The 23,975-nt window shown below is 43.3% G+C and overlaps 1 protein-coding gene across 15 annotated transcripts in view; it reads right to left on the bottom strand.

Annotated features, from left to right (window-relative positions):
• The window catches only part of Carmil1 (capping protein regulator and myosin 1 linker 1), a 261,752-nt gene that overhangs the window by 78,355 nt on the left and 159,422 nt on the right, over window positions 1–23,975 (bottom strand). For 11 of the 15 annotated variants that reach the window (XM_026782902.1, XM_026782904.1, XM_026782899.1 and 8 more), the window contains exons 12-18: window positions 23,106–23,192; window positions 16,240–16,343; window positions 13,284–13,361; window positions 13,076–13,152; window positions 9,104–9,208; window positions 6,659–6,728; window positions 2,694–2,705 (exon numbers count right to left, since the gene is read on the bottom strand). In XM_026782902.1, the coding sequence (XP_026638703.1) occupies window positions 2,694–2,705; window positions 6,659–6,728; window positions 9,104–9,208; window positions 13,076–13,152; window positions 13,284–13,361; window positions 16,240–16,343; window positions 23,106–23,192 (533 nt within the window). The remainder of the gene's footprint in view (window positions 1–2,693; window positions 2,706–6,658; window positions 6,729–9,103; window positions 9,209–13,075; window positions 13,153–13,283; window positions 13,362–16,239; window positions 16,344–23,105; window positions 23,193–23,975) is intronic. The other 4 variants (XM_026782903.1, XM_026782900.1, XM_013349122.2 and 1 more) reach the window with 1 other exon arrangement.

Here is a 23,975-nt window from a genome sequence, read left to right on the forward strand (position 1 = left end):
CACATGCTCAAGGCTCTGGGCTCAATCTCCCGCACCAAAACCCAAATGAAAACAACTGAAAGGCGATGTTTGTCAGTGTACAAGAATTTTTGTTTGATTTCTGGAAACTGAGTGAATCCCTTCAGACACTTCAAGCCATTGCTCCTGCTTCAAAGGTTTGACTCATCATCCCAAGGAGCAGCAAGGCAGCCATGGGAGACGAGCTCCCTAGCCCTCAGCCTTTCCCTATGAAGTCAAAGCGTGTATGAGGTGCTCACATCTTTTTAATACTCGGATATCACTCGACTACCATAATCCTTCCACAGGATGCAAAGTGCCCATAGTCCTTCCTTGTCAGTGAACTTATTATCTAACTGGAGAAGAGCAATCATCATTTATTAGGAACCTACTACATGCCCAGGAACATGAAGCATGTTAATAGCATTCATATCAGTTTCTACAATAAATTTATGAGACACCATTTTCTACTTGTTCAAATAATACTTGATAAATGAATTTAAAGAATCCTCATTTCTTATTTCATATGCACTAGTTTTATGACGCCTTGTATTAAATCTACAAACTCTGCTGTGCACTCCTGTATGTTAAGCACAGATCTCTGGGGTCACCCTTTGTCCTGGACTACGTAAAGAAATTCCACTATTCTTACATTTAAGGTGATAGCAAATTGCTCTCAGGTGCCTTGGGTGGGAGTCACCCAGAGGAAGACCTCTCAAAGAGACTGATCTGCCTATTCTCAGACAACAGAGACCAGTCCTACAGGGGAGAGTTTGCCTAGTTCCTCTCACTCTCCAGTGGCCATGTCCATAGGGATGGGTTGGTTCCCAGGCCTCCTGTAGACACCACAATCCAGCACTGCTCCGATCCTGTATGCATAGAGCACGTGGGAGCTGCATGTGAGGTACATACATGTCCCTTAACGTTACTTCTAACACTCAACCCTGAACAATGCCATGAGAAGAGATTCTGTGCAGCACTGTTCAAGGGCTGGTGACAAGGAGAACAGCCTGTGTCTTTTCAGTGTAGACACCATTTCCCCTAACATTCTGAACCCACGGCCGATGATCTCTTAGATGCAGATTCCAAAGATGCCAAGGAACTGCTGCACTTTGCCAGTTATCTTCTGTGTGCTTCGGCTTCTACCAACATCTGCCAAACCTGTCTTACCATGACAACTCTATACAAACCTTGTCTGTTTGCTTGCTTCCCTACATAAAGTTTTAAGGATTTTTAGTTTTTCTTTTAATTTTTTAAAACTCTGTGTGTGTGTGTGTGTGTGTGTGTGTGTGTGTGTGTGTGTGTGCGCACAAGCGTACATGTGCTTAACTGCTGAGACATCTCTCCATCCCTCCTTGGCAGCTCTACAGACCCCCAGAACTATGCTGTTCTAAGAACCACCAGTAGGCTCATACCCATCTATAAACAGCGTATTTCTGGTCTAGGGTAAGGTCGAAATTTGTTGGGAGACCTTGCTGGCTGATCAGAGGTTGCAATCTCTCATGGCCTGGAAGCTTTTCCCAAAGCTTGGTGACATGGGTGCTCCCTCCTCACAGGTCACTTCCTCTCTACCTGCCCTTCTCTCTGCCTGTCCTAATCTGGAGAATGTCCATGGGTCTGGAGCACTGACCTTATCTGAAAGCTGTCTCTAAGCCTGGATGCTTGATTTATCTCTATGGTGACCCTTGACACAGTTTCCTGCTAGAAGCTTCTTCTGCTGCACATGTGGTAACTAAGACTTGTGCAAGGAGCGTTGCCATAGAATCCAACTGCCCAGTACAAAGCCTTGGGATAGGTGTGTGCCACTTAAGGCAAATTAGGGTATATCCCCAGGCTTCCCAATCCTATATACTCCTTATACTCTGGAATAATGTTGAGCTGAATGATTGAAGCCATCTACTGGAGGACTTTCTCAATCACACCCACAGCTGTCTGAATCCTGTTCCCCCCTTCCTGCTCCCTCTACCCTCATGGACCAAGGCAGTCAACGATCATAAGGAAGAAGCAGAACCACAGAAATTAAATACATTCCTCAGACACCTTACTAACAATAATAGGCCTATTACACATAACAATAAAAATGGAAGGCTTGTATATTTTGTCTTTGTAGGTATTTCTAGGATTTGATTCTAAATATATTTTATAAACGTGTCACTTGAAGACTGCCAACTTTAAAAGTAAACAGAAGAGGAAAAAAGGCAGATCCTTCACCATAAATAGCTCTTGTGGTACAGTGCCCTAGTTACAGCTTTGCTATCCCTTGAAGCGAATCTGCCTAGCACAAAATGCCCAAACTAAAGTAGAAGCCATTCAAACAAATGGCTCAAGAGACACGTGATATTCAGAGCACGAAAAGGAGGCAAATTTAAGACGATAAGCTCAAGTTCATTGGCTTTTTTCAGGTGCTATGTGCTGACAATGGCTCTTTGTGGAGAAATAAAATCATATAGGAAAATTCCTACACTCTATCACACACACACACACACACACACATACACACACACACACACACACACACATATCCCATTCACAGAAACAGAAAATAAAAATGACATATGGTGATTGCTTCTGTTCATTTTGCAACTATTTTTAGTGATGTATTTATACCAGAGACCCATAAAGTAGCATGGTTTTGACATTTGAAAACAATAAAATAGTTGAACACATCCTAAGTTATTAATGCATGAAGTACTTACACAGTGGCCAAGCTAAGGGAAGCCCAAGGAGGAAAAGACAAAGAGCATTATCAGCAGCAGGCAGAACAAGAAGGAAGGCTAAGCTGAAGTCTCTCTCAACACACAGCTTAAGGAGTCAAATCCAAGAGACACTTCCCACTAGAAGGTGCTTCCAAACACAATCCAAAAATTGTAATACTCATCTTCAGTTATCGAGAATAGTCAGTTACATTTGTAAGTTATCAGGTGGCCAAAATTCCCTTAAAGCTCTCCCAATACAGTAACAGCTTTTCCATTAACTGTAAATGAAAATCCTTTTAAATGAATTTGCATAATAAGAGTCATGTGTGCATATGTGAATATAAAACTGGTTTTTAAATCATGCTCATTTGCATCACACACGAGCATTACTTAAAAGAAAGCAAGATTGAGCTGGGTATGGTAGTGGCTGGAAGTACATTTATAATCCCACACTCAGGAACTACTGCAGGAAGACGGTGAGTTTGAAGCCAGATTGTGCTACGGGGTGAGTTCTAGTCTGAGGGCAAGACAAACAATAACCAACAGATAAGGAAAAATAAGCAGAATGGAGCCATCATGGTGGTACACACGTACAATTCTGACATGCAGGGATTGCTATACATTTGAGAACAGACTACTACCTGGTCTACATTCTTCCATGAGTGTGCCCTCTTATGGAGGTGGAGCACTGTAGATGGCTGTAGATGATACAGTCCTCAGCACGTATCTAATGGGGACATGGATGTGAGAGCACATGCCTGCAAACATACGCCTGCAGTCCTAATCCTAGGATTGTCAGTTCACAATCAGCCTTGGCTATAAAGCAAATCTGAGAACAGTCTACCAGCTACCCTGTCTCTTAAAACTTTAACATATCTTTCACTCTTGTTTTAAAAACTGTATTTATCTGATCATGGGGGAAAAGTTAAGTGTGGAATTTTTCCATGATTTTCACCAGCATACTAAGATTGAAGGAAGCTGCATCTGAGATGGAGAAACAGAGGATTAATAGCAAAAGAATATTTTTATGTTAAGGAAAGCTTCCCTCTGAGAGTAATGCGTAATGCCTTAGTACCCCAAACTGGGGATTGATGGTTAAACCCAGGGAAGAGCAAAAGTCCCAACACAGATTATCTTGTTACTCCAAATAGCCTTTGGGAGGCTGACTGTGTTGTGAAGACATCCACTTATATTTTGATACCTAGCCCTAAGAAGCAAGTATGGCAGAAAATACTGCAACAGCTTAGAGAAATAATTTTGTGTTGCTACAGTTTTAATGAGTAGCAGTGTAACACATAAGCAGGAAGCCTGGTCACTGGTCCTGTATCTTCCACTATAAAACTGGATAAACATAAGGCTAATGCTTGCTTTCTCAGCATTGTAAATTTTCTTAAAACCCATAAATTATTTTTCTTAAAACCCAAGACTCAAATTAAGGTAGAATTATCGTAACAATAATGGTCAATTCCACTGTCAAAATTAATTATTTGACCTGGATTCCCATCTTAAAAAAACAAAAAAACCTACCATCTCAAAGCCTACAGGTAGTTAGGTTGACTTTTATTAAATCGCTCATAGAAACTGCTAAGATGCCCCTGCCCTCAAGTACATCCTCCGCTCTCCTAATGCTTGGATTTCAGGAGTGTATCACCATGCCTGGCCTGTCTGACATTTCTAATCTACCAAAATATTTTATATGGTTCATCTAATAATACCTTCAAAATATTTTCAAGAAATAAGAAGACATTTAAGAACAAGTTGCTTTGTTTGCTTTGTTTTTTAAGACAGGGTTTTTTTGTGACTCTGTAGACCAGGCTGGCCTCAAACTCACAGAGATCGACCTACCTCTGCCTCCCAAGTGCTGGGATAAAAGGTGTGTGCCACCACTGTGTGGTTAAGAACAAGTTTTAAACCAGGTCCACCTGGCAGGTGAACTTTGAGCAATGTCCTGTCTCAAACTACTCAGAAGAATCTGTCTAAACATGTTCAATGTTCTACCGATTACCAATGTTGGTATTAACAGAGTCCATCAGAGACCCAGACTGCTTCTAATACTTTAGATTTCACATGAGACTGGCAGGCCACTCACACCTGTCACATCTTGATTATGGGGACAAAATTATCTCAGCAGGGCTGAAAGAGCACAGCTGAGTCACAGCTAATGTACTTTGGTCAGTGTTTGGTCTCGGTTCTCTCGCCAATCTCCTATTTCTGAGAGACTGACTCCCTTAACAGACCCCATCACCTTGTTCCCAAATAAATGCTTTTTATTACAGGCACATCCTTAGGAAAATGTTCATTCTGCTGGAGTTGGTTTCTACTACATGTCTGTCTTTTAAAGGATGGGCCAATGATTGCATTCACAGTTCCATGACCCAAAATTAATATTCTAGAGTTATTTTTGTTTTTTCAGCTTTTTTAGAGTTTTGTTTGTCTATGACAATAAGATTAATATGCCACAAAAGTGACCTTCACACTAAAACTCAAGAAAAATGCAACACTGATATTTCATATAGAACAATTTCAGTCTTGTCAACCTCTAAACCCTTCATATACGTGTATAAATCTTTCTTAGTTTCTAGTGTTGGCTTGGTGTCTGGCATTTGGTGAATTGGTAAGGAAGACCATGTAAGTATGGCACAGACAATGCCCTCCAGAAAGCCATAACCAGGCAAGGAAAGCAAACAAGAGCCAGTTTTATAATCGTGTTGTACTGCATCTCAACTAACAAATGGCAGGCAGCGAGACAGACAGGAACAGCCAAAGAGATGACTTAGGGTATTTCCCCAACAAGAGTTCCTTCGGATCTTGTGACATCTTCCTAGGGGAACGCTAATATTCTATCACACACAAACACAGAAATTCAGTGACATCATCAGTGATGGCTCATCTACATTACCAACCCAGACCGGAACTGGAATCACCTAGGAGGCACAGTTCTGGGCATGTCGGGAGGGGGGGCATTCCCAGAAAAGGTCTCACATGATGTAGGCAGAACCAGCCCTTGAATTGGAGGTCCTGGATTTAGTGAAGAAGGTAAAACAAACAGCACCAGCATCCATTGCTGCCTGCTTCCTGGCCATGGCTACAGCGTCACAGCTGCTTGGTTCTCTGCACCATACCTTCCTGAGATGACTGATTGCAGCCTTGAACAGTGACCCAAGATAAACCTGGCTTCCTTAAGTTCCCTTTGTCAGATGTTTGCCACAGAAATGAGCCGAGTGACTAATACATCAGCCAAGCCACCTAGGATGACGCAGTCTGATGGGTTTATTAGGAAGATTGGCCTTGACTTAGGTCCTCAAAGTGGTGGCCTTAAGGAGGAGAGGGGCTAGTGGGGCCTGTGCCAGAGTAAACCTAAAGGCACAAACAGGAAAAGAGAGAGCCCGGGAAGAAGAGACGGAGAGGACACACTGGGCAGGCTTGTCTTGATCTCCACATGAACTGACAGTTCCCAGAAGAGGAAAGTCTAAGTGTCCTTTACTACACACATTAGCCTCTGGAAGTGCTCAGAGCTTCCGTGTAATTTCAAGAGATGTTTGAGGGCACCTGTCTTAAGCTAAGATATTAAAAAGAGTTAACAAGAGAGCCATTCTGTTTTACATCCTAAAATCCAAAATCAGCTCTGCACGCCCGTCCCCTGAAAGCAATGCGGTGTGCTGCACTTCACGACGGTGAAGCTCGTTTATGACTTTGGATCATGGGGATTTGTCATAAAACACTCAGGTAACAGGCGCCAAGAATGAGGGGAAAGTCATTAAAAGCATTCTTGAATGTAATTGGGAAGGTGTTCGATGGTGACTTGCAGATAAAATTGCAAAGCACAGAATATGCGACACTTGTATAATGTGTTTTTCTGCTTCATTTCTCCCCGTGGAATCACAGTATCCCCCTTTCCCAGGAAGAACGCAAAAAACAATGTTGAGGCCGTTGTCTGCTCCAGCGTGTTGTCAGGGTGGTCTTACCTCACAGTTGCTGAGGTCCAGAGAGACCCCCTTCAAGCTATGATTGCAGGCCAGGCCCAAGAGCAGTGCCCTGAGGGAAGGAAACACACATATTAGGTACAACTTCACATGGAAGAATGACAATATGCACACGTTAGCATTCTCACCCACACAAAGCAATCACTCACACACACACACACACACACACACACACAGCAGGCACACTGAATAAAGCCCGGAGAATGAACACATTTTCTAAAACCCGGGTCAGACACCAAGCGCCCTCTCACTTTTTGAAAATGCCAACTGCATTCTCTCTCTGACAACCGTGGGCACGTGACACTTCTGCATTCTTCTCTCTGACAGGAGGAGACTCCATCATAAATGCAAGCCTTGAAAATACTGCTATTCCTATGCAAATAAACCCACAGCCCACCTAATTGCATACTGAAATCAAATTGTGTTCATCGTAGATAAAGTCCCACCTGCATCTGCTTGTGAACAGCTTTAATGATCCTTATGGAATATTATTAGGTGATTGCTATAGTGTAGCACAGGGAGCTGGCTTTCCCTAAGGAAGAGACAGCGAGGGCGTCGGGCCCCACAGTTTTGCAGAGGGTGAAGCGAGAGCTAGATGAGTTTATTAAGTCACTGAACAGAATGTGCAGGTGAGGATACAGGCACCCTGGAGATGAGGAGGCCCGTGTCGTGTAGCTGTGCCCAGGATCCTGGCCATCCAGCCATCTGCAGCACAATGCAGATGCTATCACTTGTCCGCAGGTTCAGGGGACTAGATTCATTGCCCAGATATCAAAGCTCAAAAGTGGACTGATTCCACCGCTACAAGTCAGTCCTGTAAAGTCCAATAAAGTTGAGCACACCTGGATCTGCACGTGTCAAGCAGCTCTTAAATTCTACAGAACGGAGGCTCCATGGGTACAGGAGCCTGCTGCTAGGTCTGATGACCCAAGTTCAATTCCTGTCCCTCTGATGATTGACAGACTCAGTTCCTGCAAGTTGTCCTCTGACCTCTACACATATACCACATACTCAGGCACGCATGTGCACACACACACACACATACACACAAACACACATACATACACTAAAACAGATAAATGTAAGAACAAGATTTTAAAAAAATAAATTCCACAAACTGAAAAAAGTCTTCAATAAGACCTCAGGATAAACTTAGGCAGCAGAAAGGAAAAAGCCAAATGTGAAACTGACCAGGACACAGGGCAGAGAGCGCACGCACTAACCGTCTCCTACCAGGCATTTCCTACCTGGAGTAACACCTGTTCCTGATGAAACCAGAGAATGGACCTCCACCCAGGGAGAGGACCTCCACCCCATAGAATGCGAGTAAAGGGAATGTAGGATCAAAAGGGAGGTTCTTAGAGTTTATCCTTGCAGCAATTCTCAGGCCTTGGGCACACAGTGAGAATTCCACAGTAGCAGCTATTCTTCATGTACAAGGGTCAGCAACAATTAAAGACTCAAACACTGGGCACACCAAAATTATCCTGAACATGCCAGTCTCCTAATCTACTCTACGGGCAAAAAGGACTAAGCATGTGATGGGTTCAAAATAAATGTTAGCCGAAAGAGTGTGCCAACAATATGACTAAAGTGCAAAAGAATATATGTAGGGTACGGACCCTGAAGGGTGTCTGTGTGTGTGTGTGTGTGTCTGTGTGTGTGTACGCCACAGTGAGCAAAGAGGACAGAGTAGTCAGTGCTCTCTTCCCATTCACACACGTGTGAGCATGTGTGCATGTTGCATGAGTATGTCACAACACATATACGGAAGTCAGAGGACAACTTTTGGGGGACAGTTTTCTCCTTCCACCTTCACATGGATCCTGCGAAGCTCAGGTTGTGAGGATTGTGTGGCAAGAGCTTACTCCTGCTGAGCCACCTCACCAGCCAAACGTTGCCTATTCCACATCCATAACTATCTTGCTGCAAACTGATGTCCTTGTATATGTGTGTGTGTGGTGTGTACATGTATATATGTATATACATGTATATGTATATATACATATATAGGTATGATATATAGTACATCTGACTATTAGCAGTTATAGGAATAATTAAGCATTGGTTAAGGTATACACAAAAGAATGTAACCAGAATGGGCTGGACAGAGGTTTAAAAAGACAGTGGTACCTGGGATACTATCTTGGGCTCTCCTCACTTTTCCACATTAGCTACACATGAATGGGGTTCACTGTGTTCTTTCTACACATGCCTGGAACACAACCTTTATGTGACAGCTTTTACAGAAGGCCAAAAGTCACAGAAAGACTAATAGGAGATACAGCAACACCCATTGTGCCCAATACTGTCAGCCTGTGAGTCACTCTCCTGCCTCAGAAGGCTTTCTCACAGGCGTGCTCTGCCTTCCTTCCGGCACATTACTGTAACTGTAAAAGCTCTCGAGACAACAGACGAACCACTCACTTCAAGGGCTCCGGAGACAGTTTCGTGCCTGAAAGATTGATTTGCATCAAAGCCAGAGAACTGCTGAAAAACTGCTTGAAAGATAAGGGGACTTCCTTTCCTTTCCTAGGAAAAAAGACAAAAAAACAAAACACAACACAAGCATCAAACAAGTGGTTATCTTCTGTCTGTCCTGCTAATTGGGTATGCAGACGTGAGATCCACAAAGTCATATCTCCAATAGACCTTTAAAGAAGAAACAAGGTCTAAATGCTAACTTAAGGGCCTCAACCCCACAAAACAATTTATTCCTTTTCTTGATATCTAATAAACTCATTGTATTTTAGTCCGCTAATCTTCAAGAAACAGGTAAAAAAAAAAAAAAGGAGGTTAGAATTATGTGGCATTCATTAAGGTTCATTCATTAACCTTTGCCACTGGATGGTATCCATGGTGCAGACTGACGCTGCATTGGGCAGTGGGCTTAGCGATAGTTCATTTGCTTGTCTGCCTCTTGACTTTTGACAGTGCTGGAAACTCCACCTATGACTCCATACACTAGAGGCAAGTGCTCTACCGCTGAGTCACAGATCCAGCTCTGTTTTTTGAGACAGTCTCATGCAACCCAGGCTGCTCTTAAATTCACTATATAGCTAAAGACAACCCCAAACTCCTCTGCCTCCTGTCTGCACCTCCCAAGTGCTGGGGAATAGGAATACACCACCACAGCTAGATTTGTCTTGAAGTCATCTTACTCTTTTTTTTTTTTTTTTTTTTTTTTCGGGACAGGGTTTCTCTGTGGCTTTGGAGCCTGTCCTGGAACTAGCTCTGTAGACCAGGCTGGTCTCGAACTCACAGAGATCCACCTGCCTCTGCCTCCCGAGTGCTGGGATTAAAGGCGTGCGCCACCACCGCCCGGCCATCTTACTCTTACTATGGACCGGATGCAGGTCAAACAGGTAGACTCAATGCGAGGATGACCTGATTTAGAACTGAATGGTATCCAGCCTGCACGACCAGTAGCCCATGTCTACCACATTCACACTTTAAACCTAATCATTCCAGGCCAAAATTGTAGAATAAAGACAAAGCAGAAAATGAAGCGGCTGGATGATGCTTCCTCTTGCTACGTCAGTCAAAACTGGGTCAAGCCATGTTGCGGAATCAAAGCTGTACTACAATGGCTTGCAAAGGAACTCGCCTCAAGCACCCACAGGGAAGAGTGCAGGCTTAGCTTGCTCCATTCTCTGAGAACTGGGATTGGCTCAGCAGCAAGAAGCACTTAGCTGAAGCCCATGATGCCACTTAAATGATTGCAAGTCATACAGAGGGCAGCAGGCACCTCAGGGGCCTAGGTCTGCCTCATAATATTCACCAGCATTTTGCATGTGCAGAGGTCTTTAAAAACCTGTGATACTTGAGAGCTTCTCAATCAATGTCTTAAAATGTGACAATCCCCAGCTATTAGGAAAGGAAAATGTAAGTCATGGGGATCTTGACCTGAGAAGGGAAAAAGTCAACTAGGAATAAGCAGGATTCTGGTCAGATACATGACATTAGATATTTCAGAGAGCTGCTTCCAGACAGTAGAGAGACAGTAGAGCCTGCCAGCTTGTATAGTCCTGCTTATTTTTTTTGTAAGTAAACTCAGTTTGCATTGCTGTTTTAAAATCCTTCTCTTCCTGCTTCTCTGCTTTGGGGTTGTTCGAACATTCCCTAATATTCACTTCCCTTTATAAGAAAGAGACAGTGACCTCTTACCATTCCAGTGACCGTGGCTTAGCCCTGTGAGCCTCGGCGACCAATGGAATGTGAAAGGATCTGATGTGACTCTCAGAAGGCAGCTTTCTGAGCCAGGACACACACTGCCAGGCTTGTCCTGCCCCCCTCTTTCCATTTTCCAGATAAAGGATGCTTCCTCCCAGGCTGAAGGTGACAGGGTCAGCCCACATGGGACCCTCAGAACTACCCAGCCTCTCCTGGTGGGCACAACTATGAAATCATTTGGGAGCAAAATCTGACGAGCCTGGCTAACAATCTATGCCTCAGTAAGCACTCACTAATCTTAACAGAGTTACCAAGTGCTTCCAGGAGTCTAAGCGAGGTGCTGAGTATTAATGGCTTAATCACAATCTTTCATTGGGATGACAAGGTGACATGTTAGCACCGTTCTGCCACACGCAAAGCACAGCGCCAGTGAAGACCGTCATGGCAGAAACCACAGCGACCGAACTCCAAAGAGCTGATTATACAGAAACCTTTATAAGCAGAGCTGTCATCCTATAATTCAGTTCCTCAGTCAATTACAGCTCTGCCAAAGTGAGGCTCTGTGACCTGCCTCTAAACATATAAGACAGGACAGCCAGGTTGAATACTCTCTCCCCATGCTGTCTCCCAGACTTTGACATTCTCTAAGTCACTCTGTTGAGGATTTGGAAGCGTATTTTTGGTATGTAAAAGGCCCATCTCTTCCTCTCTCTATTGAGTTTTGTTTGCTTGTTTGAGACAGAGTCCTATGTAGTCTATGATTTTCTCAGACTCAATATGTGACTGAGGAACACCTTGAACTCCCCTGCCTCCACCATCTAGGATTACGGCCATGTGTCACCACATGAGAAGTGTCCATATCACTCTTGAATAATGAACCCAGAGTATTTGGAAATGTATATTGGTAATATTTACAAGGCACAGTATAGAAATAAAGCATGTCACCAAACTGAATTTTCCAAATGAATCAAGTTATTCTCTTGAATATAGAAGGCTTTTAAAAGATTAACTAGGAAATATGGAGAAAACACTACTATTAAGCAGGACTCCAGATCACTAAAGAGTATAATGGGCAGAAGATAATCCATGCCATGTGTTCATGGTCCTGCAGGGTGAGGGTTGAACGGGACTAATGCACAGAATGGCCAGGGATGCCGCACCTGTGAGCGCAAGTGCTTTTCATCACTTACTCACTGCAAAGTGGCCGCTGTTCACAAATCCTGCTGCATCTGATGTACTGTGTCTAGAGCTTGATGGAGGAGGGTCATCTTTCTATCTGTTGCTTTCATTGGTTAATTAATAAAGAAACTGCTTGGCCTTTGATAGGACAGAAAATTAGGTAGGCGGAGTAGACAGAACAGAATGCTGGGAGAAAGAAGCCAAGTCAGGCAGTTGCCATGATTCTCCCACTCCAGACAGACGCAGATTAAGATCTTTTCTGGTAAGCCACCTTGTGGTGTTACACAGATTATTAGAAATGGGTTAGATCAATATGTAAGACCTAGCCAATAAGAGGCTGAAACTAATGGGCCACGCAGTGTTTAAAGAGTACAGTTTCCGTGTAATTATTTCGGGGCATAAGTTAGCCATGCTGGAGCCGGGGTGGCCGGAACACAGCCCACCGTTCCACTCACTACAAGAGCTGAGATGTCAGTGGAACCGGGATGCTATAATTAGCTCTCCCCTCCTAAAAATCACAACCAGGAGCTCCAAGGTGACTGTTCTTGTTTGTTCCCAGAAGCCATACATATTTTCTTCTAACCTCATCACTGAGAAGAAGCTATAGATATTTTAAAAAGGGTTGTCCTATATTAAGAGAGTACCTGATCAAATACATGAATCCACTCACATATCTACAGTTCATATAAGAAGGCTAACATTATAGACAAGGTCCCTTAAGTTGTGTTTTAAGATGCAACAACAACGACAACAAAAAAAACCTTTAATTTTCAAGACCCAAAAACTTACAGCTATGATTTAAGACCATCCTCCATGTACAACATTTAGTTCCCAAGCCAGGTATGATGGTCTACAAACCTGTAATCCGGGCTCTTGGGACATCAAGACAGGAAGACTGGCGTGAGTTTGAAACCAGGCTACAGTGTGTGAGACTCTGTTAAGCAACAACCAATTCTCCTGCCATCAATCACTCTATGCTCACTAACCTCACACCTCATCAGCAGAAGGGGCTCTAAGACAGCAACGGTAGCAAGGAGACAGCCATACCTGTGAGAGAAGACGGATCTGGAGAGGTTGAGCACGGCTAGACACTGAAGGCACCCCCGGAGAAGAGCACTGCACACCTGAGGAAGAAAGGGGCTGACGCTGTCACTTCCACAGAATCCTAGGCCCATTGAAAACTTTACTAACGAGATGGGCCTCCACCCCATCGGAGAGGCGTCCTGAGAGCCCGAGGCATAGAAAGAGGCATTACCAATTCCAGAGAACATTCTGTGTTAGATAAGTCCAGGTGAACGATGGTGTTGGGCTGGGCCAAAAAATTGTACAAGTGCTGGAAAGAAGCAAAAGAGCGAATGTTAGGCTCTAGAAAGAGATACCGCCATGCAAGGTGACGCTTCAGAACACAGTCACCCGCATGCCCCGACCTTCTTGACTGCTTCTCAGAAGGTTTGCAAACTTGCCGTTATTCCAGCCCCTTCCCTAGGAGAAAAACCCAAAGGGCATGTGAAGAAAAATTACACAGGCAAGAAAAAAAAAAGGCCAAGAGGAATGTTACTGCCACATGACTTTGTTCTCTTGATTAGTTCAATTTTTATTATATAATTTGAGCACTGCCGAATAACTTTAACTTCTTAGTTTGGAACACCACCTGGATTGCAGTTACTCCATCAAAATCGAGTCAATCAAAGTATTGAGGAAAATACTCTTTGAATTTGAGCCATAGATGGTCTCAGGCTACTTTCTCTTTTCTCCAGTATAGTGATTTTTCCATCCCTAGTGACTTCTAAAAACTTAACAAGACTGTCCTGATGAAACTATTAGGAAAACAGAAGAAAAGAACCCAGAACTAAAGTACTGCTAAAATTTCTTGTTTTGGGGCACTGCAATGCCTAAAATTTCCTGACCCCCTCCCCCCACAACCTTAAATGGGCATGAAAACAATTAAATAAATCCCTTTGATGTCCTTTAATTTCCCCGAAGTAAACAGGAGCCAGAATTCCCCGATGACACAGTCCAAGTTTCTTGCCCCAGGTGACAACCTTCACTTCTCCCCTGCTTCCCTGGGTGGCACGCGGAGCAAGCATACACAAGCTTATGCTGACAGACTGAACCAATACTCATTAAATGAGACAGTCTGACTCTATGGTACTTCAGGAAACTCACTCCAGCAAGGCGTGTAAGGGAACACAAACCTGCAGATGCTTTGGAGTAACCAGAGGCCCAGAAGAGACTACATGGTGGCGGGGTCTGGCTCAGCAGAAACATTTTGCCTTAATTTACATGAAGTTCCAGGTTCCAGCTTCAGAGACCTTCCTTAAGGCCCCTTTATTTTGGTGTGGTTTTGCTTCCCTCTACCAGTTGGGGGAGCTCTTCCTCCCTCAAGGAGTGATGGGGCCCTTAACAAGTGGCTTTCCCAGAAGGCAGGCCAAGTCAGTCTGCACCTGATGAGGACCCTAGAATGTTGGTGTGTCTCTGGCTGGGAGCCCAAGTCACTCAGCCCCTTCACTGCACTCCACTGTACCCAGAGGCTATCTGGAACAAGCTGTACCAGGAAACGTGGAACTGTTTCGTCGTCTGAAATCATTATTCGTGTCCCTATTATAGATGAGTCTTATTTACTTAATATCAGCCTCTTTTTGTTTGTCTTTGTTTTTGATTCATTTATTTTAAAATGTTTATTTATTTATTTATTTATTTATTTATTTATTTATTTATTTTACGAGTATGCTCATGAGTGCATGTATGTGCACCGTATCCATGCACAGAGGGACCCATAGAAATAAGAAGATAGCATCAGATCCCCCGGAACTACTACTATTATAGATGGTTGTTAGCAGCCATGTGGGTGCTGAGATCTGAACCCAGGTCCTCTGCAAGACTAGTAAGCACTCTTAACCACTGAGCCATCTCTCTTACTCTATTTTTTGGGAGTATGTTTTACTCTGTAACCCAGTCTGGCCTGGAACTCACTATATAGCAAAGGTTGCCCTCAATTTCAGTGCAATCCTCCTGCCTTAGCCTCTTGAACACTAGGAATGTGCTGCCACATCTAACATTCCACCTCATTTACCCTTCACGGTGCCACCATGAAGGCTGGGGTCTTTCCCAGGGAACTCTTTGCTTTCTCTTGGGAGGAGGTAGGTTTAAGGATCATCAGTGGACACCAGAAATGACAAAGGGAAAAATCAAAAGGCAGCAGAAACAAGCTCTGCTAAAATGATTTCAAGTGTGAAGGGGGAGGGCTCAGATTAAATACATGCACACACATGCATGCCCGCACACACACACAGAGTTTTCATTTTGCATTCCCTGTTTTATAGGTAAAGTAAAACAAAAGAAATGAGAATAAATTCGGGTGTTTCTCATCTCTGTGGTGTAGGAGTACACAAATGAAGGTCCTTTCCAAATGCTCAAGATCTGCATGCCCTGTTGCCAAAGGCAGACTTCTTTTAACTCTAGCATGGTGACTAGAAGGGACCGTTTACCATGTAATGAACTATAACTAACCCCCCACACAACAGGAAGATCTGTCGAACATTTATATTGCTATGCAAGTATATAAAACATCTTGTTAGAACTGAGGGAAAAATATTTATTATTTATTTACTTACTTATGCCTTCAAAATCAAACTCTAATGAGTAGCTCCTGACTACTTTTTTTTTGAGACACGGTTTCTCTGTAACTTTGGAGCCTGTCCTGGAACTAGCTCTTGTGGACCAGGTTCACCTCAAACTCACAGAGATCCGCCTAGCTCTGCCTTCCGAGTGCTGGGATTAAAGGCGCGTGCCACCACTGCCTGGCTCTTGACTACTTTTATCTTATTTATGGGCTAGTCTGTGACTAACAAAAGCTGGGTGCTTGGTTCATATTCTCAATCTCAACACTGAAGGGACTGAGTTAGGACAATCACCCTGAGCTAGAAGCCAGCATTCTGATACACAATGGGTTCTAGGCTGACAGCTTCTCTCAAAACAAACAAACGGCACCAGTATCCCAACAACGCTGTTTTATGAAACTGTTTCCCAAAAGGATGTGACCTCAGCACCATTAAGTAAAAGAGCAACTTAATTATCTCGCCAGGGCTACATTAACTGAGGCAGGCTCCGGAGTTCTCACAACATTTCACGATTGAGAGCGTGGTGGAGGAACAAGCTGGGGTGACAGGGTTAGAAAGAATGGCTCCCTTGGAGAGGAAAGGAAATCTTACCGAGAGGTCATCTCCACGGAGAGCATTCCCTGAGAGGTCCAGGTGGGTCAGAGTAGAGGCAGTCAGAGGGTTGGCACTGAGGGACTGACAAAGGCTGTTCACCCCTGCAACAAGAGAAACCATCCAAGCTCAGCAGGGCCAGAGCTCTGTTCTTGGAGGGACCACTGATGTTGGGCTCCTTGAGAATCCCTCTGGGGAGCCAGACTTCTCACAGACAACCTGCATTTCAGTCTTCCAATTTATACAAGAATAGAAAGTGTTTTACTTTCAAGTCCCAGAGTGACGAAAGCCACCTACCTAGCTGATGATTTTGAGCACACATTCAATCCTACCAGATGATTCTTGACTTAGTGATAGTATTTAAATGATACACATGCAAATACTGGTCAACCGTGCTACTTAAGTATTGGGAACTCGACAGAGGAATATATTGCGCTAAGTGCATTTGTGTTCAAGGTAAAATCTGGAATGAAGTGGATTTGTAAACAGGGAAATGAAATGTCCACAATATGAAGGAATCAAAAAGACTGCTTCCTTTTGTTGTTAGAAACAGGGTTTCCATCAGGTATCCCAGGGCAAACTCAAACAGGAAGCAATCCTCCAGCCTCTGCCTCCTGCGTGTTAAGATCACAGGATCAGACCACCATGCCTGGCTAAAAGGGACAACTTTCATTTAACGCACTATAAAGTATTGTAATCAGAGATGGCTCAAGCTGAACTTAACTAAGCCGAGGGGTAACCGTTGCAATGGGAACCTGTAAAGGGCCCCTGAGCTGGAGGGAGATTGAACACTGAGGTGTGGGAAAAGCGGAGACAGATGCATTGAGAAATATTTTAAGCAGGTTTGAAGAAGAATTCCCTGGCTAGCAACTCAACACTTATTGCTTATAACACGTAGAGTTATACAAAGACACATTTTTTTTTGTCCTGCAAGATCTAGAGCCCATCATGATAAATGTTAAATTCCAGAACAGTGCTACATAGACAGACAGACAGACAGACAGACAGACAGACAGATAATTTTTTTTAACCAAAATTCTTTTTTGGAAGCCTAACGTTCACTAGACAGAGGTGTCTGAAGCTCAAAGATTTCTACCTGACCATATACAGGCTCTCTCAGTGGCAGACACTGACAGATCGACACAGGAGGTTTTCATCCCTGTGGGCTCTGCATCTGTGGATGCAGCCAACCATCACGAAATATTCCAAAGTTCTTTGTTTTCTTTCTTTAGAGTGACAGTTCATCCTGACATCCAGTACTGGGGAATCTGAGGTACAAAAGGACTACCAAGAGTTCAAAAGGCAGCCTGAACAATAGCGTTTGAGGCAAGACCAGCCAACATGGAACTGCCCCCCCCCAAAAAAAAGCCACTGCAATTTTGAGTTATATACTGATACCAATCTCAAAACCCCAGAACCAAAAGAGGCCTATATACTGAGCAAGCATGATTTTTTTTTCTTTGTCAGCATACTGTAGGTGATACAATATATAGAGAGATGTATTGGCTGGGGTTTTGTTGCTGTTGTTTTTTTTTTCTTAACTTGACACAAGCTGGAGCCATCTGGGAAGAGGAAATCTCAATTGAGAAGATGCCCCATCAAAGTTCCTGTAGTTAAATCTGTAGGGCAATGAATGATTGATGTAGGAGGATCCAGCCGACTGGGGGTGGTTCCACCCAACAACAGCTGGTGCGAAGAATTAAGACACTAGACTGAGCAAGCCATGGAGAGCAAGCAGTTAGCAACACTTCTCCTCCATGGTCTCTGCTTCAGTTCCTGCTTCGAGGCTCCTGCCTTGAGTTCTACCTAGCCCAAGCTTCCTCTGGTTAAATAAGCGAAATAAAACCTTTCCAAACTAAGGTGGTTTTGATTAGTGTTTTATCACAGCAGCAGAAAGCAAACTAAGACAAATAACTATTTACACAGAATTACATTAAAGCAGGTTTATAAATAATCTAGAGATGACCTCAGGTGGACACAGCAATATGTGTGTGGGCTATATGCAAAGGCTATGCCACTTTATATAAGGGGCATGGCACATGGATGGGGAGAAGCTGGAATCAAGCTCTAATACCCTACAGACCCTGAGGACAAACATCCTCAGGATCCGCTGAGGCAACTGCCACCAGCCACACAAGGATAGAGAGCATCCAGTGTAAGGAGGTAGGATTAACAAAGAGTTAACAGAACCTGCAGTAGCATTCCAAACTAACCATCTATATAACAAAGGTGTGCACATTATATAGAATCTAAATCAAAGTGCAAACGACCAATATCCTTTCTTCATCTTGTCATCCATATTCATCTGCCTATGTGTGTGTGTGCACATTCATGTGCGTGTGTATATGTGTTTATGTGGAGGCAGTAGGTCAACCCTGGAAGATGTCCACCTCGTTTGTTGACACAGGATGTCTTACTGACCTAGGCTCACCAGTTAGGTTAAGTTGACCAGTTAATGAGCCCCAGGGATTCACCTAGCTTGCGTTTTTGTCTTATTTTGTGTTTGCATGTGGGTTCTGAAGATCAAACTCCAGACCTCACACCTACAAGGAAAATGCTTTGTTTCCTCCCCAGCCTTCAGTGTTCACCATTCTCTTTCTAATGCATTGACTGAGCCTAAACTATATAGAGAATACCAGACTCCCATCGGGAAAATCACTTATGAAGTCATATACTTAAGTGAAGTATTATAAAACCCAATAAATAAATTCCAAAACAAGAAGACCAAATTAATCCTGACAGCAAAGAGTCCCTTGGCAAGTGTGGGTACCTGGCAGAGAGCCAACCTCTGACTAGACTCCAGAGGAGGCTCCAAAGGCAGAAGGGTGGTCCCTCCCTCTTCCTGAGCTTACGTTTTTACATGAGGTCTGTGTTAATAAGCTCAGGAATGACAGGAAGTTTCAAAACGATAGCACTGGAGAAACTCGGGCTCTTACGACCCAAGTGCAGCACAGACTGGCATGCCACCCTCAACTCTGGTTATTGTGGGATTCTGATCATGCTTGGTATTCATGATTGGAGAGTTTACAGCTGGACGAGGTGGCTCCAGATGGTCCCGCCTTGACATAATCTGCCAGCCAGCAGGATGCCGGTGTGGGTCCAGAAAGCCATCAAGCGGTGAGTGTCTGAGGTGAGGGAGGGTGCATGTGGTGGGGACCATGGCAGAGTTTTAAAAAAATCTGTTTTCTATTATAGAACCATGAATATACATGTTTTCTAGGAACTAAAATATGTCACACTTAGTAGAAACTTAAAGCTACGGTTGCAAAACTCGAAACCTTTCAGAACCTGCGTATGTGCCATTAAGAAACCAGTATGTTTCAAATCGAACAATTCAAGACACACATCTTAAAAGGACAATTTAAAATTCTACAGATCCTATTTTATAAAACAACGCTAATTCTCAAAGCACACATTTTGATAGACTCCTGCATTACATGAAAGATACAAGCAGGGAAGCAGTAGTTGGGACAGGTTCAGGCAGACCAAGCTGTCCTCACCCAAGGGCACAAAAGAACCTTCTTTGCCAGTGCAGTTATCTACTCCTGCCACACTGGAGGATAGAACATGAGGACAGGAGATGAGTGACTGACAGGCTACCTTAGAACCAAAGCCTGTCCTGCAAAGGACAGATGACCACTGTGCCCCTATATTTGTCTTACAATAATTAACAAAGGAACACAGTTGCACATTAGTATAGGTAGAGAATTTACAAACAATAAGAAAAAATAGCACTGTAAATAGAAAACTAACCAAGAATGCCAAGTAGCAACATTCCAAGAAGATACACAAGAGACTAAGGAAAAGTGGGGGAGATGCCCTAAGCTAGTGGTTCTCAACATGTGGGTCGTGACCTCTGAAGACCGCTGGAAAACACAGGTATTTACATTATGCTTTATAACAGTAGGAAAATTACAGTTATGAAGTAGCAGTGAAAATAATTTTAAGGTCTGGGGTCACCACAATATGAAGAACTATATTAAAAGGTCGCAGCAATAGGAAGGTTGAGAACCACCACTAGAGAAAAAGAGAACACTGAACACTTACATGTTTCAGAGAACAAAAAGGGCATCTGCCACAGCAGCTCATGACTATAACCCTAGCATTCTGGAGGCTGAGACAGGAGGATTGCCATGAGTTAGTAGCCTGCCTTAGTTATAGAGGAAGGGAACAACCAGGAGTTCAAGGCCGAATTGTGCTACACGAAGACTATATCTCAAAAAAGCAGGGGGATGGTGAAAGTGGAAAATAATATTTAGTGGTAGAAAGAATATAAACAAATTTATACAAAATACTCCTAGGAGAAAGCGGCAATAGATATGAAAATTCTAAATATACACACATTTTTTTAAGCTAGTAATTCTATTTAAGGAAATTTATCCTAAAAAGGAAATTCAGGAAATAAGCAAAATTAGTGGCCAAGTTCACATCAATGACACTGGCACTGCTGGAGAACTTAGCTATGCGTGTGGTCCATTGTTCAAATAAATCACTCTAGAAGCTGGATCATCTTGTGGCCCCTAAAAGTGAGTGTGTTTGCCAGCATCAACAATCACAATGCAGCAGCTTGTGAAACATCAAACACAGCGCATGTAGCTCTGCACGCATGTACGTACGTCAAAAAACAGCAGGAAGGTTGGGCCCAAACAGTCATGAAATTAAAAATTATTTTTGCTTACTTACTTAACCTAACAGCATCTTTAAATTTTTTGCCAGAAATATGCAAATAAGTTGATAATTATCAGAAAAGAGATCTTCTGAGAATCAATCTCTGAGTATAACAGGAACAATGAAAGAAGTGAATCTTAGCTTGGGACCTGTATATGGTTCCTGGAACCAGATCAGCTAACACTGATTTAGGGAAATTTCCCACTAGTAGTTGACATGCTGGTCAACACTAACAAGTTAGTGTTAAACAGGGGTACACAAGTATATGCACATGAGATGGTGAGATTTATGAATCAATTGCAATTCCAAAACACTCCTAGTATAAATCTATAATCAGAATAATGTGTGCCTGGATGGGTCACTACCCAGAGCTGCTGGCATTTAACTGAAGTGCAATCATGGTGACCACAGAGACAGGGATGATGTCAGGCAGAGCACTGGATGAATCATGCTTCTACCAGCCAGAAACTACAAAACCAAAATGTATGTTAAAAACAGAGAGACAACGTGTCACGCAGCATGGGAAGGAGCAAGTGGGGAAGGGGAGTTGGGAGGGAAGAGCTTCACTAAGAAAGTTAGAGAGCAGCCAGATGTCAGAGGTAGCGGTTCACTTCACTGGCAGTAGGTGTATGTAGGTTGTCCTAGGTTTAACTGAAAGTGTGTAGTAACCCATGGCAGCACACCATGGTGATGGTAATGATCTTAATGTAGATGGTGAAGGTACTGCTGTGGCAGTTGTTCCCGAGGGTCACATTGATAGCGGGAATATTGATAGTGATTCTGACAGTGTGTGTGATGATGGTTATGGTAAGAGAGAGAGGTATGGATGGTGAGCATGACAGTGATAGCAATGGTGGTGGTCACAGTGACAGCAATAGTAAGGGTGACAGTGATGGTTACTCTGATGGTAGCAGTGACAGTGAGAGTAACGGTCATAGCCATAGCAATAAGGGTGACAGCAGACCATGAGAGCTATGGTTTGGTGACAGTCATTGCAAGGGTGATAATAAGAGTGACAATATTAACAATGGTGACAGTGATAACGATGGTGATACTGAGTGTGACGGTGAGTGTGATGGTGATGGCACAGTGATTGTAGTCGTGGAAGGGAGTGGCAGCTGCTGGCAGTATTTATTAAAGTGCCTGGAACTGGACCATGTTGATTAACTCACTGGACACCACTACTATGACAAAATGGCGATTTATTTCTATCTCACAAGTCAGTGGGGAATAGAGATGAGGATGGCAGTGCCCAGGATGTGGGAAAGCCAGGCTTCAACCACAGGTATTCTGAACTGATGAAGAGACAGCAGAGAATGCCACTTAGGAAATGGCCTCATTGAACCTTACAGAGTGGCTTTGTGCCAGGAAGATTCAGACTCAAGAGCAGCTCGAACCCAAGGGGAGTCATTCTCATAGAAAGGACAGTACTGAGACAGGAACGTCCAGGGTGTGATCCACAGGTGAACAAAGGGAAGGGCAAATGACTCTGGAGTGGGAAGTCTATTGAAGCAGAGACCCCCCACAGATGAAGATTTTGTGGGGGTCACTGAAGCTGTGCAAGTATCTGGAGATGAAAAGGTGTTCAGGCACCAAGCAGAGCACGGAGACAAAATAAGAGCTGGGGGTGGGGCTTTTCTAATACTGTTGTGAGCCAATGCTCGCTTAATAACACTGCAGGCAGAGCAACAGAAGGGACGGGGTCTCATGAGTGACTAGATAAATGACGGGGGAAGAGGGAGGTCAGATCTGAGAGAAAAACAAAGCGTTTCTGGGAACAGAACAGAGACTGGAATTGGGGGACTGTAGCAGTGACTCATAGCAAGCCCTAGAGCCTCTGTGTGAAGTAGATGTTCACTCTGAAAGCTGGGGAAGTCAACATCTTTTGCCAAAAATGAACCAAGAAGGAAAGCGAGCTACAAGACTAAAGGCAGCCGGCACTCCCTGGGTCAAAGCTTAAACAATTAGGACTGCACATAAATTTAAAAATTATTATCTACAAAGAAGTCATTTAAGTTTAGGTGATCAAATTGGAATTGTACAATACCTTTACATTAAAATTAAATTATATTACATTAAATTATATTACAATCATAATATAATTTGCATATTTAATCAACTACATATCGGAGTGATGGTCAAAAGCAACAGATAGAGCAGTCAGAGACACAATATGAAGTATATAACATACACTGTACCTTTAGGTGACAATGAGGTTCTCGAGAGGTTTAAATGCTTCAGTCCCTTTGGGAGTTTGGCAAACTGAACACTTAAGGAGGACACACCTGAGAAAGGAAGACAGATTATTAGAATTTCAAGGACTTAGAAGCATAACTGTTTTACAAGGTATAAAAATTAAGTATGATTTCAAGAAAGTGGACATACTTTTCTATCTGAAGTTAGGGCTTCTTTTGTAGTAAATCTCTATCAAGCCCCCATCCCTTCCTTCTGTGCTATCCTCCAGGCAGGAGAAATAGCAGACTCTAATACATACAGTATCTAAAACGTTATCCTTACATATTCCATGTTATAATGCTGTTCACAGCAAAGCCATGACTCGCAAACTGTCCCGGTCAGTGAGTGCTTTATATGTAAGCACAAAGACCTGAGTTTAATACCCATAAACTACATTTTTAAAAACCCAGAAACAGTGACACACACCTATCATCCCGTTAATGAGGAGGCAGAGATAGGTAGAGTCCTGAGGCTTGCTGCCCAGTCTTGCCAAATGGACAAGTTTCAGAGAAAAGGAAGAGCTCCAATCTCAAAGAAATACAATGGACAATGCCACTGGAGGCTGACATCTGGCCTCCGTAGCATAGGCACACACGCGTGCACATAGGCACATGTTTGCCACATACAGACACAAACATAGAAAAATAACATTATGATAAGTATGCAGGTGACCTGTTACCACCTGGGATATGTTCTCAGAGGTCAAAGTACACAGCACTAAACAAGCTATCCTAAACTAAGGGACAAAGTCTTAAATACAAGCAGCTATACAGAACTTCTGTGTCTGTCTGTCTGTCTGTCTGTCTGTCTCTCTCTCTCTCTCTCTCTCTCTC

This window comes from Microtus ochrogaster, chromosome 16, assembly GCF_000317375.1.
Source record: "Microtus ochrogaster isolate Prairie Vole_2 chromosome 16, MicOch1.0, whole genome shotgun sequence".
In the NCBI taxonomy this organism is placed as follows: Eukaryota; Metazoa; Chordata; class Mammalia; order Rodentia; family Cricetidae; genus Microtus; species Microtus ochrogaster.